The 13,004-nt window shown below is 40.0% G+C and overlaps 1 protein-coding gene and 1 pseudogene across 1 annotated transcript in view; both read left to right on the forward strand.

The window, feature by feature from the left end:
- The window catches only part of Adh1c (alcohol dehydrogenase 1C (class I), gamma polypeptide), a 20,627-nt gene extending 14,960 nt beyond the window's left edge, over nt 1–5,667 (forward strand). The window contains exons 5-8 of the mRNA XM_013023753.1: nt 568–828; nt 2,655–2,790; nt 3,676–3,814; nt 5,170–5,667. Coding sequence (XP_012879207.1) covers nt 568–828; nt 2,655–2,790; nt 3,676–3,814; nt 5,170–5,194 — 561 coding nt within the window. The 3' untranslated portion in view covers nt 5,195–5,667. The remainder of the gene's footprint in view (nt 1–567; nt 829–2,654; nt 2,791–3,675; nt 3,815–5,169) is intronic.
- A 786-nt stretch (nt 5,668–6,453) lies between these two features.
- LOC105991170 lies at nt 6,454–11,040 on the forward strand (annotated as a pseudogene).
- Nucleotides 11,041–13,004: the final 1,964 nt, after the last annotated feature.

Raw genomic sequence — 13,004 nt, forward strand, 5'->3', positions numbered from 1 at the left:
AGAAGAAGAAGAAGAAGAAGAAGAAGAAGAAGAAGAAGAAGAAGAAGAAGAAGAAGAAGAAGAAGAAGAAGAAGAAGAAGAAAGAAGAAGAAGAGAGGGAAAAGGCAGAAGTTGAGCAGAGACTGAAGTAGTAGAGTGCTAGCCTTGAGCAAACAGCTCAGGTACAGCACCCAGGTTCTAAGTTCAAACCCCCAGACTGGCAAAATTGCTTTTCATATGTATATGACACCAAAGCAATTTGTACAAGACATTAAAGCTTAAATGAACCTACTGAAAATGTCATCAAGATTAGAGTTGCCCATATTTAGAGCTCAAAGATAATCCACTGATTCTCACATCAGAAGGCCCTGGAAACTGTATTCTTCTTGCAAAGATTCTGATTTAATTGATGTGAGCTGTGACCTGACATGAGCTTTTTAATGATAAGCCTTTAAAAAAAATGGAAGTAAGTATAGCTAAAAGAGGTTTGAGTTAGCCCCTAGTAGCACACTTAATCATGGTATTAAGCATACACTTTGTACTAGCAATCACTGTTTGGTCTATTTTTTGCATTTTGTGAAAACACAGGTCGCTCGGGGGTCCATCTGTGCTGTGTTTGGCCTGGGAGGGGTTGGTCTGTCTGTTGTCATTGGCTGTAAAGCAGCGGGCGCAGCCAGGATCATTGCAGTGGACATCAACAAGGATAAGTTTGCAAAGGCCAAAGAGTTAGGTGCCACTGAGTGCATCAACCCCCAAGACTATGACAAACCCATCCATGAAGTGCTACACGAAATGACTGATGGAGGTGTGGATTTCTCCTTTGAAGTCATCGGTCGGCTTGACACCATGGTACGTCCTCCGACATCCTTGAGATTTCTGCTTCTTCTATCTAGGTGGTAGGGGACAAAAAGCTTATGTATAAACATTTTTCTTAGAATGGCAACTTTCCATCTCCTGTTTGTTATTTAGATTGTTTAATATAGTGCTATAAGAAATCCTTCGCTTTATCAGGTAACAAACCTGTCTCAAGTAGTATTTTTTCCCTTGATGGGGAAAGGATTGCTTTTTATTCAGCCATTAAAAATCAGTTTTCAGTTAAAATAATTCAAGTTAAACTGTAAGTAATGCAAACTCTGTCCTTAAATTGGCCTGTTTGCCTTTCCTCAACACCCTTAAATACTTTAACAGGTTTTCATGTTTTCTTCACATGTGTTTTCTCACATATCACCATCTCTCCAAAAGATAAAATATTGAGCAATCTAGAGCTAAATGTAATTTTATTAACAGAAAATGTGCCCTAAAACAGTGGCTGCTTTGCTTTAGTGTATCACTGTACATTACAGTGATACATACACCACAACGAGTTCAACTCCAGACACATAGCAGTCACCCAGTGCCTATGTATTGAAGTGAATACTGTAAAAACTAAACAGTCAGCAGATTGTGCTCCGCATATACCTCCTGTATACCTCATGCACTCTTTACGGATTACATGAGATAATGCAGGTAACATTCCTACCACAGTGTCACCTGTCATGTAGTAAGCTCTCAATGAATGCCAGCTGGTGTTAATGATGTAAAAATACAACTCCCAAGCTTTCATCGCTTGCATTTTTTTAAATATACAAGATACTACTTTCTAGTAAATACAAATGTTATTATCTCTTAGCCATATTTTACTTCACCTGAGTTCTCTAGCATTTGCTGAAAATTGTCCCCGGAGGCCAACACATTCCATGCCAATAAATCTTGGCAATGTTGTAACAGGGAACTCTAATCTGAGAGCAAAGTTCCTGACAGTGTTAACGTGGAAAATTGTGCCACACAGGTCAGGACCTTCCAAGAGAATCCAACTTGTTCCAAAGCTAAAGCTTTTCTCATTCGTATCTTCCCTGTTCCCTCAAGTAGAATTGGACTGTCACTTTATTTGATAATGCCAATAATCTGGTAGCCACATATGCTGAGGATAGCTGATCTTCTAAGTGTAATACTTCAAAATTAGAAGGCTTATCACTCTATATTCTAGAAAATTCGGCGCCATTTTCACCATAAACTATGTCCAAAAATGACTGGAGCAAAAAGCTTTCTGGGCTATTTTGTGACAGGATGATAGGTTAGGTTCAAGTAAAACCAATGCACATTTTGGCTAGTGGATAAGGTAACTTGAAACACATGCATCTTAGACATGGACAGTAGAACAAAGATCTCTTAAGAGATGCATTACCAACTGGATGAAAGACCAGTTCTCATGATGTAATCATCACGTTATGTTCACCACCAAAATACTTGGTTCCAACCAAGTACTAGGTTCAAATTACCTACTTAAATAGATAAATGAAAAATCAAATGAACCAACTTATAGATGCCTTGCTACGCATGAGAAACAGTATCCTTTGCGGAGGATAGGGACTGCATGCATCTATAACGATTCTGACCTCTTTGTCAGTTTCTACAGAAGAATTAGATACACAAAAAATCATTCTATGGTTTTTCATTGAAAAAAAATGCTCTGGGGGCATTTCTTAAAGCCACAGAAGTTTCCTAGGCACAATGAAGAAGGAAGAATAATATTCTTCCTTCCACACAGTTAAAATCAATATGACATGATGCTTTATGTTGTGGGTAGGAGCTAAGAGAATCTACTTCAAGAATGCTAAAAACTACTTTGAATCCAGGTTGCTGCTCTGCTCTGCTGTCAAAATTCACATGGTGTGAGTGTCATTGTAGGGGTGCCTCCTAATGCCCAAAGCCTCTCAATGAACCCCATGGCGCTGCTCGGTGGACGCACCTGGAAAGGAGCTCTATTTGGTGGTAAGTAGTCAGACCTGAGACCCAAATTTCTGTTCACCGCAGCATTTCTTCCCTTTTTTTTTCTTTTGTTAAATGGTTCCCGATACAGGTAGTAGGTATATTTTATTCCTAGTTCCCATGAGTGGTATGCACACATTTACCTTTTCTGGAATATGGAGTCTAGTAGAAACAGCCTTCCAGCCCCCAAACAGGAGGTGGCAGCATACACCCTGCTTTCCACTATGGCACCTGCAGAATCTGCAGTGCGCACTCAGTGCCAGTAATGCGTGATTCCTTTCTCTTCACACCCGTTCAGAAGCTGTGGCACTGTGGCTCAAGCGGTAGAGCGTTTGCCTTGAGCTGAAGAGCTGAGGGACAGTTCAAGGGCCACGACTGACCAAAAAAAAAAAAAAAGTTCTCCTCAGTTCTTCCCTTTTGCAAGAAATAAGACCAGAATTTGAAAAGCAATGGTCAGAAAATAAATAAAACTTCCTGTTGGACTTTAAGGTCCAAATCAGCTAAATGTAGGGGGGAAATTCAGAGAGAAAGTCCCAAAACAGACTTTCTTGCTTCCCCATAAACAAACTAAGACCTTTTGGTATCAGCTGGTTTTCCCTGCTGGTTACAGAAGGTACCAGAATTCCTAGTAGGACAGTAAGTCATGTCTACAGCAGTAATTCACAAGGACACTAGTTGATTGGAGTTGACTAGTTTGTAGTTTATAGTTGACTAAAGTCAAAAGACTGCAAAAGGCTTTTGAAGCACTCTCTGGTTGATCGCATAATAGCAGTCTATGGAATGATATACTTTTTATAAACTATCTTTTTTATTTTATTGGAGATTCTCTTGTCTGATTCTCCTGCTTCCCCCTGCAGGAATCTAACAATGATCTCATCTTCTTTTCAGGCTATAAGAGTAAAAATGCTGTCCCCAAACTTGTGGCTGATTTTATGGCTAAGAAGTTTCCATTGGAACCATTAATAACCAACGTTTTTCCTTTTGCAAAAATAAACGAAGGATTTGACCTCCTTCGCGCTGGAAAGAGGTAAGTTTTGATTTTCTTTTTGTGATCAACGATTGACTAACAGAATGGAAAAGGAGATAGGTGAGGGAGGGGAAATTAAATGTCCTGGTTTTCCATTGCCAGTTCAGTCTGTACATGAAGACCATTCAAAAATCACATTCTGAGAGATAAGAATAGTCAATTTATATTTCCTCTCCTGCTGAACTACATTGTTTACAGCAAACATGAATAATTAGAGCTATTTAGCATGCCTTATAAGAGAGTACCTTTGCCAGAGAAGGCATCAGAGTTCTACAACCATAATTAAGATATGTAGTTATGGAAGCCTCTTCCATGACACTGAAGGCTGACTGTTAATGACTGTAGATTAAATTATATGCAGAAAATACCCAATTTTTTTATTATAGAAGCAGGTACAACTTCATGCAAGATTAATTTCTATATAGATACCACGAAACTTTCTTTTAAAATACTATTCTTATTTCTTTCCACAGTTGATAAAGACCTTTTCTTAAATAAAAGTTATGGTAAAGAGGAAGGATGCAAAATGCTATTTAAAATGTTTACATGTGTGGACTGGGAATGTGGCTTAGTGTTAGAGTGCTTGCCTAGCATGCATGAAGCTCTTGAATCGATTCCTCAGGACCACATAAATAGAAAAAGGCAGAAGTGGTATTGTAACTCAAGTACTAGCTTTGAGCCAAAGAAGCTCAGGGACAGTGCCCAGCCCCTAAGTTCAAGTCCCAGGACTGGCAAAAAACAAACAATAAAGTGTTTACATTTATATTTTTTACAAACATTAGAAAAGGAAAGTCAATCCATTTCTCACCCCAAACAAGCACCTAACAGGGTGATTTTTGATCTGTCACATCTAGAATAGACACAACTATTGACTTCTTTCTAATTCTGTTGTTGCATTTTCTGTTACCTCACATTTCTTCTCATAGGTTTTCAACTTTAAATATTATTTCTTACAGACTCACATGTAAAATATGGCATTAGATACTTCACTGACAAATAGTCTTGCAGAAGAAAAGAAAGCAGCATCCACACAGCACCCGCTGTTCCGCTCATCCAGAGCATTGTGCCTTCCCTAACGCAATTCTGAATCTGTGCTGCCAGGCAGGGCCCAGTTTCACTTCCTCGGACTTTGAGAAATGAAGGCCCTTACTCCCCTCTTTACCCCATCGCTGGCAGCGAGTAACCAGACAAGCCCTTTCTCCTGTTTCTTATGCTTTGCCAGAGTCAGGAATGATGGAAAGTGACAACTGAAAGCACTCAGCATTGCCCTCTCTGCTCTTCTGTTTTTCTAGCATGTAGCAAATGAGTGTGAATTGTGTAAAAGTTAACACCACATCTCTTATCTCCTCTTTCAGTATTCGCACAGTTCTGACATTCTGAAACCATTCAGATGCTTTCCTGGAAGCCAGCCTCTGACTCCTCCTTCTCAGCGCACCTGGAGCACCTGCCTGCCACGGGGCATCATCAGTTCTGTTCCTTAGAGGTGCCATCAGTAAATCACTTGCACAAGCTTTCCAAAAGAAACCGAAATTCCTCTCAATTAAATGCTTAGAATCCAAGCAAGAGCTAATGAAGAGCAGCTGAAAACAAATGAACCTACTTAAGTTTTCCCTCTTACTCACTGTATTTACACAGCCTATCCTTTTCCTTATGCTCAAGAAAAGATACTTCTTGTGCCTTCCTGCAAGTTTATTTTATTTTATTTTTATCTTTTAAGCCATCAATCATTGAAACCCAGGGAAGGGGATCTTCTTTCCTGGATTTACCCATTCCAGGGCTTGAAGTCCTACCTCTGTCTCTGTCTCCACTGTCCGTCTTTGTCTCTTCTGTCACTGTGTGTGTGTCTCCCTTTCTCTCTCACCCCCATGGTAATAGTGTCTGAACTCAGGGCCTTGTATTTGCTAGGCACTATGTTTTCCTTTTTATAAAATTAAAGCTGTGGAAGATAAATTTAGCTTATAAACTTACAAGTAAATAAGTCGGGTCGTATGCAATTGTATACAAATACCTTAACCAAAATATAGTAGACACAAAAAAGAACTCAGTGTAGTTTCTTAGAAAAGTAAAATCAAAGTTCAGCACAATAAAACACCAGGAAATGGGTGCTCAAAAGGGGTGGGAACAGTGGGTGGATACATTCATAATATTTAATGTATGTATATGAAAAAGGAAGTGAGAAAGTTGATGTGACTGACAGGTGGGAGAGGGGAAAATGGCGGAAGCAGAGATTCCAGTGGAGATGCGCTGGACACAGAACTGGACACATTAAATTGTAACTCCTTGTATAATCATTTCAAGATTCTTAAAAATCATTTTAAAAAACAAATTTAAAAAAAACAGAAGTTGAAAGAAATAGTCCGTGAAATGGACTATTGCAGGAACTGCTATTAACATGCCCAGAGGGAAAAGATGATATTATGTGCATGAATAAGAACATGATGTCATCTTTTAAAAATGTTTTGGGAGTTAAAAATGATCATTCCCAGAATGGAACTGCAATAAACACATAAAAGATCGGAATAAATCTACCTCCCTTGAAGTACCACAGAAACTGACCAATTAAGTTAAAGGACCCTATGGGGGTAGAGAAAGGCTATGGTCTTTCTCTGGATAGAATGAAGGAGTTCTCCAGGACGAGGATGGAAACGCTCCAGGATGACAGGGTGACCACCTGCAAGGCACATGCTGTCACACTGGAGAAGCTCAAACTAAAATTCCAGTATCTGCACCAACTCTTAGCTGAACACATACTGTGTCTTCACCTCCTTAGCTGGGGGAAAAATGACACGCTGTAAAAAATGTGTTACAAAATTTGAAAAGTAAGAGATGTGACAGACTTCTTTTTTTTTCTTTTCTTTTCTTTTTTATTGTGAAAATACTGTACAGAGGGGTTACAATTACATGGGCAAGATAATGAGTACATTTCTTATCAAGCATTGTAGCCTCCTACTTTGTTTCCCCTTCACATCCCTTCCCATCCTCCCCCTGCTCCCCCACCCAACCCTCCCCCCCCCACCAAAGTTGTAAAGTTTGTTTTCAACATACTACTTGTACGTCTCATTGTTGCAATGGGTCCACCTGTATCCCTATTTAAACGATTTGTTTTTTCCCTTCCCCTCCACAAATTATAACAACATCAAATACAGTGAGTCAAGCAGAAAAGGTCAGATAAGTTGATGTTAGGGAAATGAACCCTAAGATATGTATTCATCCGATTGTTTCTAACACATTTATAAGATTATTTCTTTGTTGCTTTGTATGTCCCTCTCCCACGGTATAACCCCTGCTTTCACTGACAGACTTGCTTCTATAAAATGGGGATAACAAGAGGGCCTACATCATGTAGTTTTTTGTGAGGTTTAAGTAAATTGTTAAGTGGAAAGTTACAATAGGATCTGGCACAGATGAAGAAACCAGGCTTTTAGTTGTCATGATTAATATTAGCATTTGGATAAACCAGCTTTCTGTTGCTGTAGCAAACATCTGAGATAAGCAATATACAAAGAAATGGTTCATTGAGGCTCGTCATGATCCATTGGCCATGATCATGGCAGAAGGTTGTGGTGAGAAATCTGAAGAGAGAGAGACAGAGAGGTACGAGGGAGGGAGAGGGAAGAGGAATAGAGAGAGGGACAAGTAGAAGGAGGAAAGGATAAGGTCTTATAATCCTCTACAGGCACACGCTCAATGACTTAAAGTTTTCTCCTTATGCCCCACCTCTCAAAGTTTCCACCATCTTCCAGTTTTGCCAAGCTGGAAGCAATGCTTTTAATGCATAAGCACATTTAAGATCCAAATTATAACATTATTTATCAGGCAGGTTATTAAACTCCAGACTTATGCTTCTTGAGGAATTGGCTCCATCATTCAATGTGCAACCTTGGGAAATTCACCTAAGTAAAGCAAAGATTGCATAAACCTAACAAAGCCAGAACCCCCTAAGTGTTAGATATGAATTTATAAGGTTGCAAAAATAACAATACATTGACATACATTATTAGAGTATATTTGTTGTACAAATTGGTTTCTTAATGTTATTTCCACATGTGTATAAGATATACATTGATCATATATCCCTTCTGTGACTCCTTATTATTTTCCCCTCCGTTTTCCTTACAATTTTAATGGGTAAAAATTGTATTTAAAATTCTTTTTGTCGGTCATGAGGCTGGAACTCTGGGCCTGGGCACTGTTCCTCAGCTATTCAGCTAAAGGCTAGCACTCTACCATTTGAGCCACAGCGCCACTTCTGGCTTTTTCTGCTTATGTGGTGCTGAGGAATTGAACCCAGGGCCTCATGCATGCAAGGCAAGCACTCTATCACTGAGCCACCTTCCCAGCCCCATATTTTAAAATTTTTGAAAAGAAGAAAACAATAGCTCAAAATTTCTTTTAGCTTTCATTTGTTTGAATATTATGCCAAATGTGGCATTTGTATTACTTTCCATATTTGAAGGCACTCTAAACATTTAGTTTTTCCACATCATTTTGGTAATTAAGTTTTAGAGCATATGCCAAGCATATTGACTGAACAATTTAAAATAAATCACCAAAATATTTGTGGAACATTTTGATGATTTGTAGTTTGGCTGTCAGGAAACAATGGAATGAACATCTTCTTTGGCTTTGGATATCAACTTCCGTGATTTCCTCTGACCCTTCTCCAGGGAATGTAAGCAAACGTTCTGTTCCTTTGCTCATAATCTTCCTGGAAAGGTTGCAGCTCCAAGGCTACAGCGAGGTCAACAAGCACCCAGCATCCTCAAATCAGAATGAAAGACTGGTTGAATAACCATGCTGCAGGAACTTAAAACCTCAGTCCAGAGCTCTATTTTACAATCACTGAATTCTTATTCTTCATCCTGCACCTTATCCTTCAAGTGCTCCAAAGTTCTCAGACCATGCACAAATAAGAAGTGATGCCATCTTCCATGCTAGCAAGTTTTAAATTACTAATCTCATTCATTTCCAATTAATTTAATCCCCCAAATGAAGGATTTGAATGGAAGGTGACTTCTGTAGGTCACAATAATACTTCTCTGGTCCTTGTAGTTCATGAGGCCCTGGGAGAAAAGCAAGCAGCCATGTTTCTTGACTTGGTTTTGCCCTCGGAGGCTTTGGAGTCAAATCTCAAACCTGTTTGTTGTTAGTTGCATATTTATATTTGCGATGCCAATTCTTGGCTTCCTGCTAGTCTTTGCATACTTTTTTTTTTAATTTTTTTTGGGGGGGTCCAATTGTGGGGCCTGAACTCTGGGCCTGGGTGCTGTCCTTCAGCTCTTCAGCTCAAGGCTAGCGCTCTACCACTTGAGCTACAGCGCCACTTCCGGCTTTTTTCTTTTTGCATATGTGGTGCTGAGGAATCGAACCCTCGGTAACTATGTCCTACTCATGGGTAGTGAAGCATAGCAATCACACTCTCTCACATCGTGACTTATATGGCAAAGAGGCCATGTGCAGGTGGGAGTGTACAGAAAGAGCCACACCCAGGTGGCCTGTGTACATGACAAATAGCAGTTTCCAATAAAACAAAAAACATCCCAAAACATCCTGTTTACCATAACACCTTTCACACCTCCCAAAAAAACATCCTATTTTTTTTTTAAAAAAAACCCTATTTACTAAGTCTAAGGCCCAAGTTTCCTATTTACTAAGACACCTTTCATACCTCCCAAGTTCCCTAATTACCAAGTCTAAGGCCAAACAACCTGCTGGGTTTCTGGGCTTTTTCTGAGTTCTGCTACATTTCAGTAACCTGATGTTTAACTTGTTTATTATTTCATACTTGGGTCTTTACCTCTGGAATTTCCCTTTAATGTCCTGTCCTATTTTGTAATAATTAATAATTTTGTTCTATCTCTGATTTCACATTTTACAGCAGGTCTTTGAGACAGGAGTCCACCTACAGCTGCCGACTTTCTAGTAATGACTCCCAATTCGGCCTCTCAAGATGTGGCTTCTCTGTTTCTCACAACTGAATTTCCATACAACAAATTTAGCCAAAACTATCTGATCCCTAACTCTGGGTCAGGCCCTGAGTGAAGTGCTGGGAATGCACCAGGACAGTACAGGGAACATCATCATCTCCTTTGGTGTTACACTCTATATGCTCCAACTGTCCCTTAGCACTGGCCACTTCCTACCTCATGTGAAGGGCCTCTGTCTTTCCTTCTGACCACTGTCACCCCATGCTGACCAACAGCTCTTTGAAGAGGAGATAATGCTGTACCTGCTGGATGATAAGATTCCCGTTGCACAGTGACTGTCCTAACATAATGGAGCATAAGAAGTCAACTATTATTCACTAAACACCTATTGAATACCTGATACTAGGTACAGGTGAGACTGAAATAGTAATGAAATTTAAGAAGACCTTCCCCAGCCAGAAATTTCCTGTCAAGTTTAAGAGAGAATGATCTCCTCATATATACAAAGGCCAACAAGAGAAACTAAATTTTAAATATCACAAGAAGAAAAGCAAAATAGTGTGAACCAAAGTACATTTTTTCTCTTGTTTTTCTTTTCAACAGAGTGAGATAACATCAGATAAAAGTCAACCTTGACTGAACCTCATGCTATACAAAAATAAACCTGAAACACACACACACACACACACACACACACACACACAAATACAGATGATGAAGTTTCTCTAAGAAAGCATTGAGAAATATATTTATGATCATGATAGGAAGTTCTAGAGTATTTAGATAGGACTACTAGGTAAATAGAAAATATGGTCATCTCTGGGGTTAAACACTTCTAATCTCCAAAAGAAAAATGAAATAGAGTTCTCGGGCCAGGCTTCCCCGAAGTGGCATTCGGTTCCCGGGTTGGGGTCGAGGTGTCCTACATCCCCGGCCAGCCGGTCACCGCCATGGTGCAACGAGTTGAAATTCACAAGCTATGCCAAGGTGAGAACTTAATCCTTGGCTTCAGCATCGGAGGTGGGATTGACCAGGATCCCTCCCAGAATCCCTTCTCAGAAGATAGACAAGAGCATTTATGTCACACGTGTATCTGAGGGAGGTCCTGGGGAAATTGCTGGGTTACAGATTGGAGACAAGATCATCCAGGTAAATGGCTGGGACATGACCATGGTGACACATGACCAGGCCCAGAAGCGGCTCACCAAGCGCTCAGAAGAAGTGGTGCATCTGCTGGTGACAAGGTAGTCGCTGCAGAAGGCCGTGCAGCAGTCCATGTTTCCTAACAGCTGGCCCTGACTCATACCTGTCTGCCTATTTGTACAGTGACATGACTACCATGCTCTGCCTACTTCCTGGCTTCTGTTTGCTGGGCCTCAGCTCAGAAGGGTGGCAGCTGATCCCCAGGCTGAGCCAGCTTCCTTCCCCTCTTACCCCAAGTCTGAGGCCTGGTAGCAGCAGTTTCCTCTGGACACTGAGGATTGGAAACCAGGGCCTGAAGTTGAGTGGTTGTGGGTCTGCAGTGACTACATTCAGTCCTCAGCCCTGCTGCCTGCCCACAGCAGTGCCCAGGTGAACAGGAAACACCTGACAGTTGCCAAAGCTAGGAAATGCCAGGTGGGGCCTCTTTTCTGTTTGTTCTGGCTACAGAACTTGGCCCTGCCTTGTTACTACCACAATGTCTGTGCTGCATGCTTCCTGGGCACCCCACTGCTCCCCACATGCCCAGCTGGGGTCTGAACTCACACAGAACCAGAGCTACTTAACCTCCACTCCCACAGGTGCTGGCCTGGGGTGGGTGTGGGGGGGTGGTGTCTGCTCACAGGATTGCCACAAAATTGCCACATTTCTCTTCATCTGTGGGTTTAACTTTTGCATTTTTTAAAATACAAAGTGTTTTTATCTTACCATTTGGAAAATGCCAGTTTCACTTTTGAATGTAGCTTACTAATTCATATCTGGGAGCAACTCCTTTTAGCACACACGAACAAGCCTTCATTTGGTTGATGTGGAAATGGGGCAGTATGATGCTGTCCCACACTTGACATCTTGTGCTCAATAAAGGATGAAATTTTTAAAAAAATGAAATAGAAATATTAGGTTGAGAGTCAAAAATCATAATTTAGATGCTTAAAGACCTGTAATTTGAAAATGTAACTATATTATCAGTGTAGAATCCTGGCTCCTACAAATATATTTCCGGCAAATATATCCACTGACTCAGATAAAAAGGGCAAGGAGTCTTTATTAGCAGCACAACAACAGATCGCACTCATCAGGTAGTGAAGCATAGGGGTCAAGCTTTCTCACAGCATGGCTTATAAAGGAAAGAGACCACACACAGATGGCAGTATATGTGACAGAGCCACACGTAGGTGGCAATGTACATGACAGAAACAGTCAATAATCACAAATGGAAATTTCTAGTAAACAAAGCAATAAGTCAGAAGCAAAGACCACATTCCAGATTTTTCCTTTGTTAGGGGTTTAACTGTTATTTAACAAAACACATCCCAAGCTTCCTATTTACAAAAAAAAAATACATTTCAAACGTATTTCACACATCCTAAACTTCTTGTTTACTAAAACACATTTACCACATCCTAAGCTTCTTATTTACCAAGTCTAAGGCCAAATCATCTTCCATGTTTCCAAGTTTTTCCTGAATTCTGCTGTTATTTACCACATTTCAGTAAGTTGATGTTTAACTTACAGTTTCTCTCTACAAAGAGGTTCTGCCTTCAATTCTTTGTCCCATTTTTAATAATCAATGATTTTGTTCTGTCTCTGATTTTGCATTTTACAAGCAGCACAACTTAAAGTTAGACAATTCATAAGGAAATGGAAAAACCTGAAAAAATATATTAAGCAAAGTAAGCAAGACCAAAGAAACATAGGGTTCATGATCTCCCTATTTGTAACAACTAGAATATCTGTAGATTATTCTAGGCAGAAGATCATGATAGCTCAATAACTATGTGCATATGACCATAGAAAATGATGCTTATAGAAATGAACTCCAAGAACGGAAACAAGAGGGTTGTTTTTAGTGTACTGTTTGCAGTCATTTCTCTTTTTCTTTCTTTTATTCTTTGGTTTACTCCCTGTTGTCATTGTTTTTTATTTCTGTGCCCTTTGTCTTGTATATAAGCTTATCTGATTCAGGGAAGCATAGTAGGGAGTTACAGAAATGATGGGACAAAGGATGAATCAATACAACAGTAATACTCACTAGACACTATGTTGGGAATGAATTTTACAAC

Source organism: Dipodomys ordii, unplaced genomic scaffold (genome assembly GCF_000151885.1).
Source record: "Dipodomys ordii isolate 6190 unplaced genomic scaffold, Dord_2.0 Scaffold70, whole genome shotgun sequence".
In the NCBI taxonomy this organism is placed as follows: Eukaryota; Metazoa; Chordata; class Mammalia; order Rodentia; family Heteromyidae; genus Dipodomys; species Dipodomys ordii.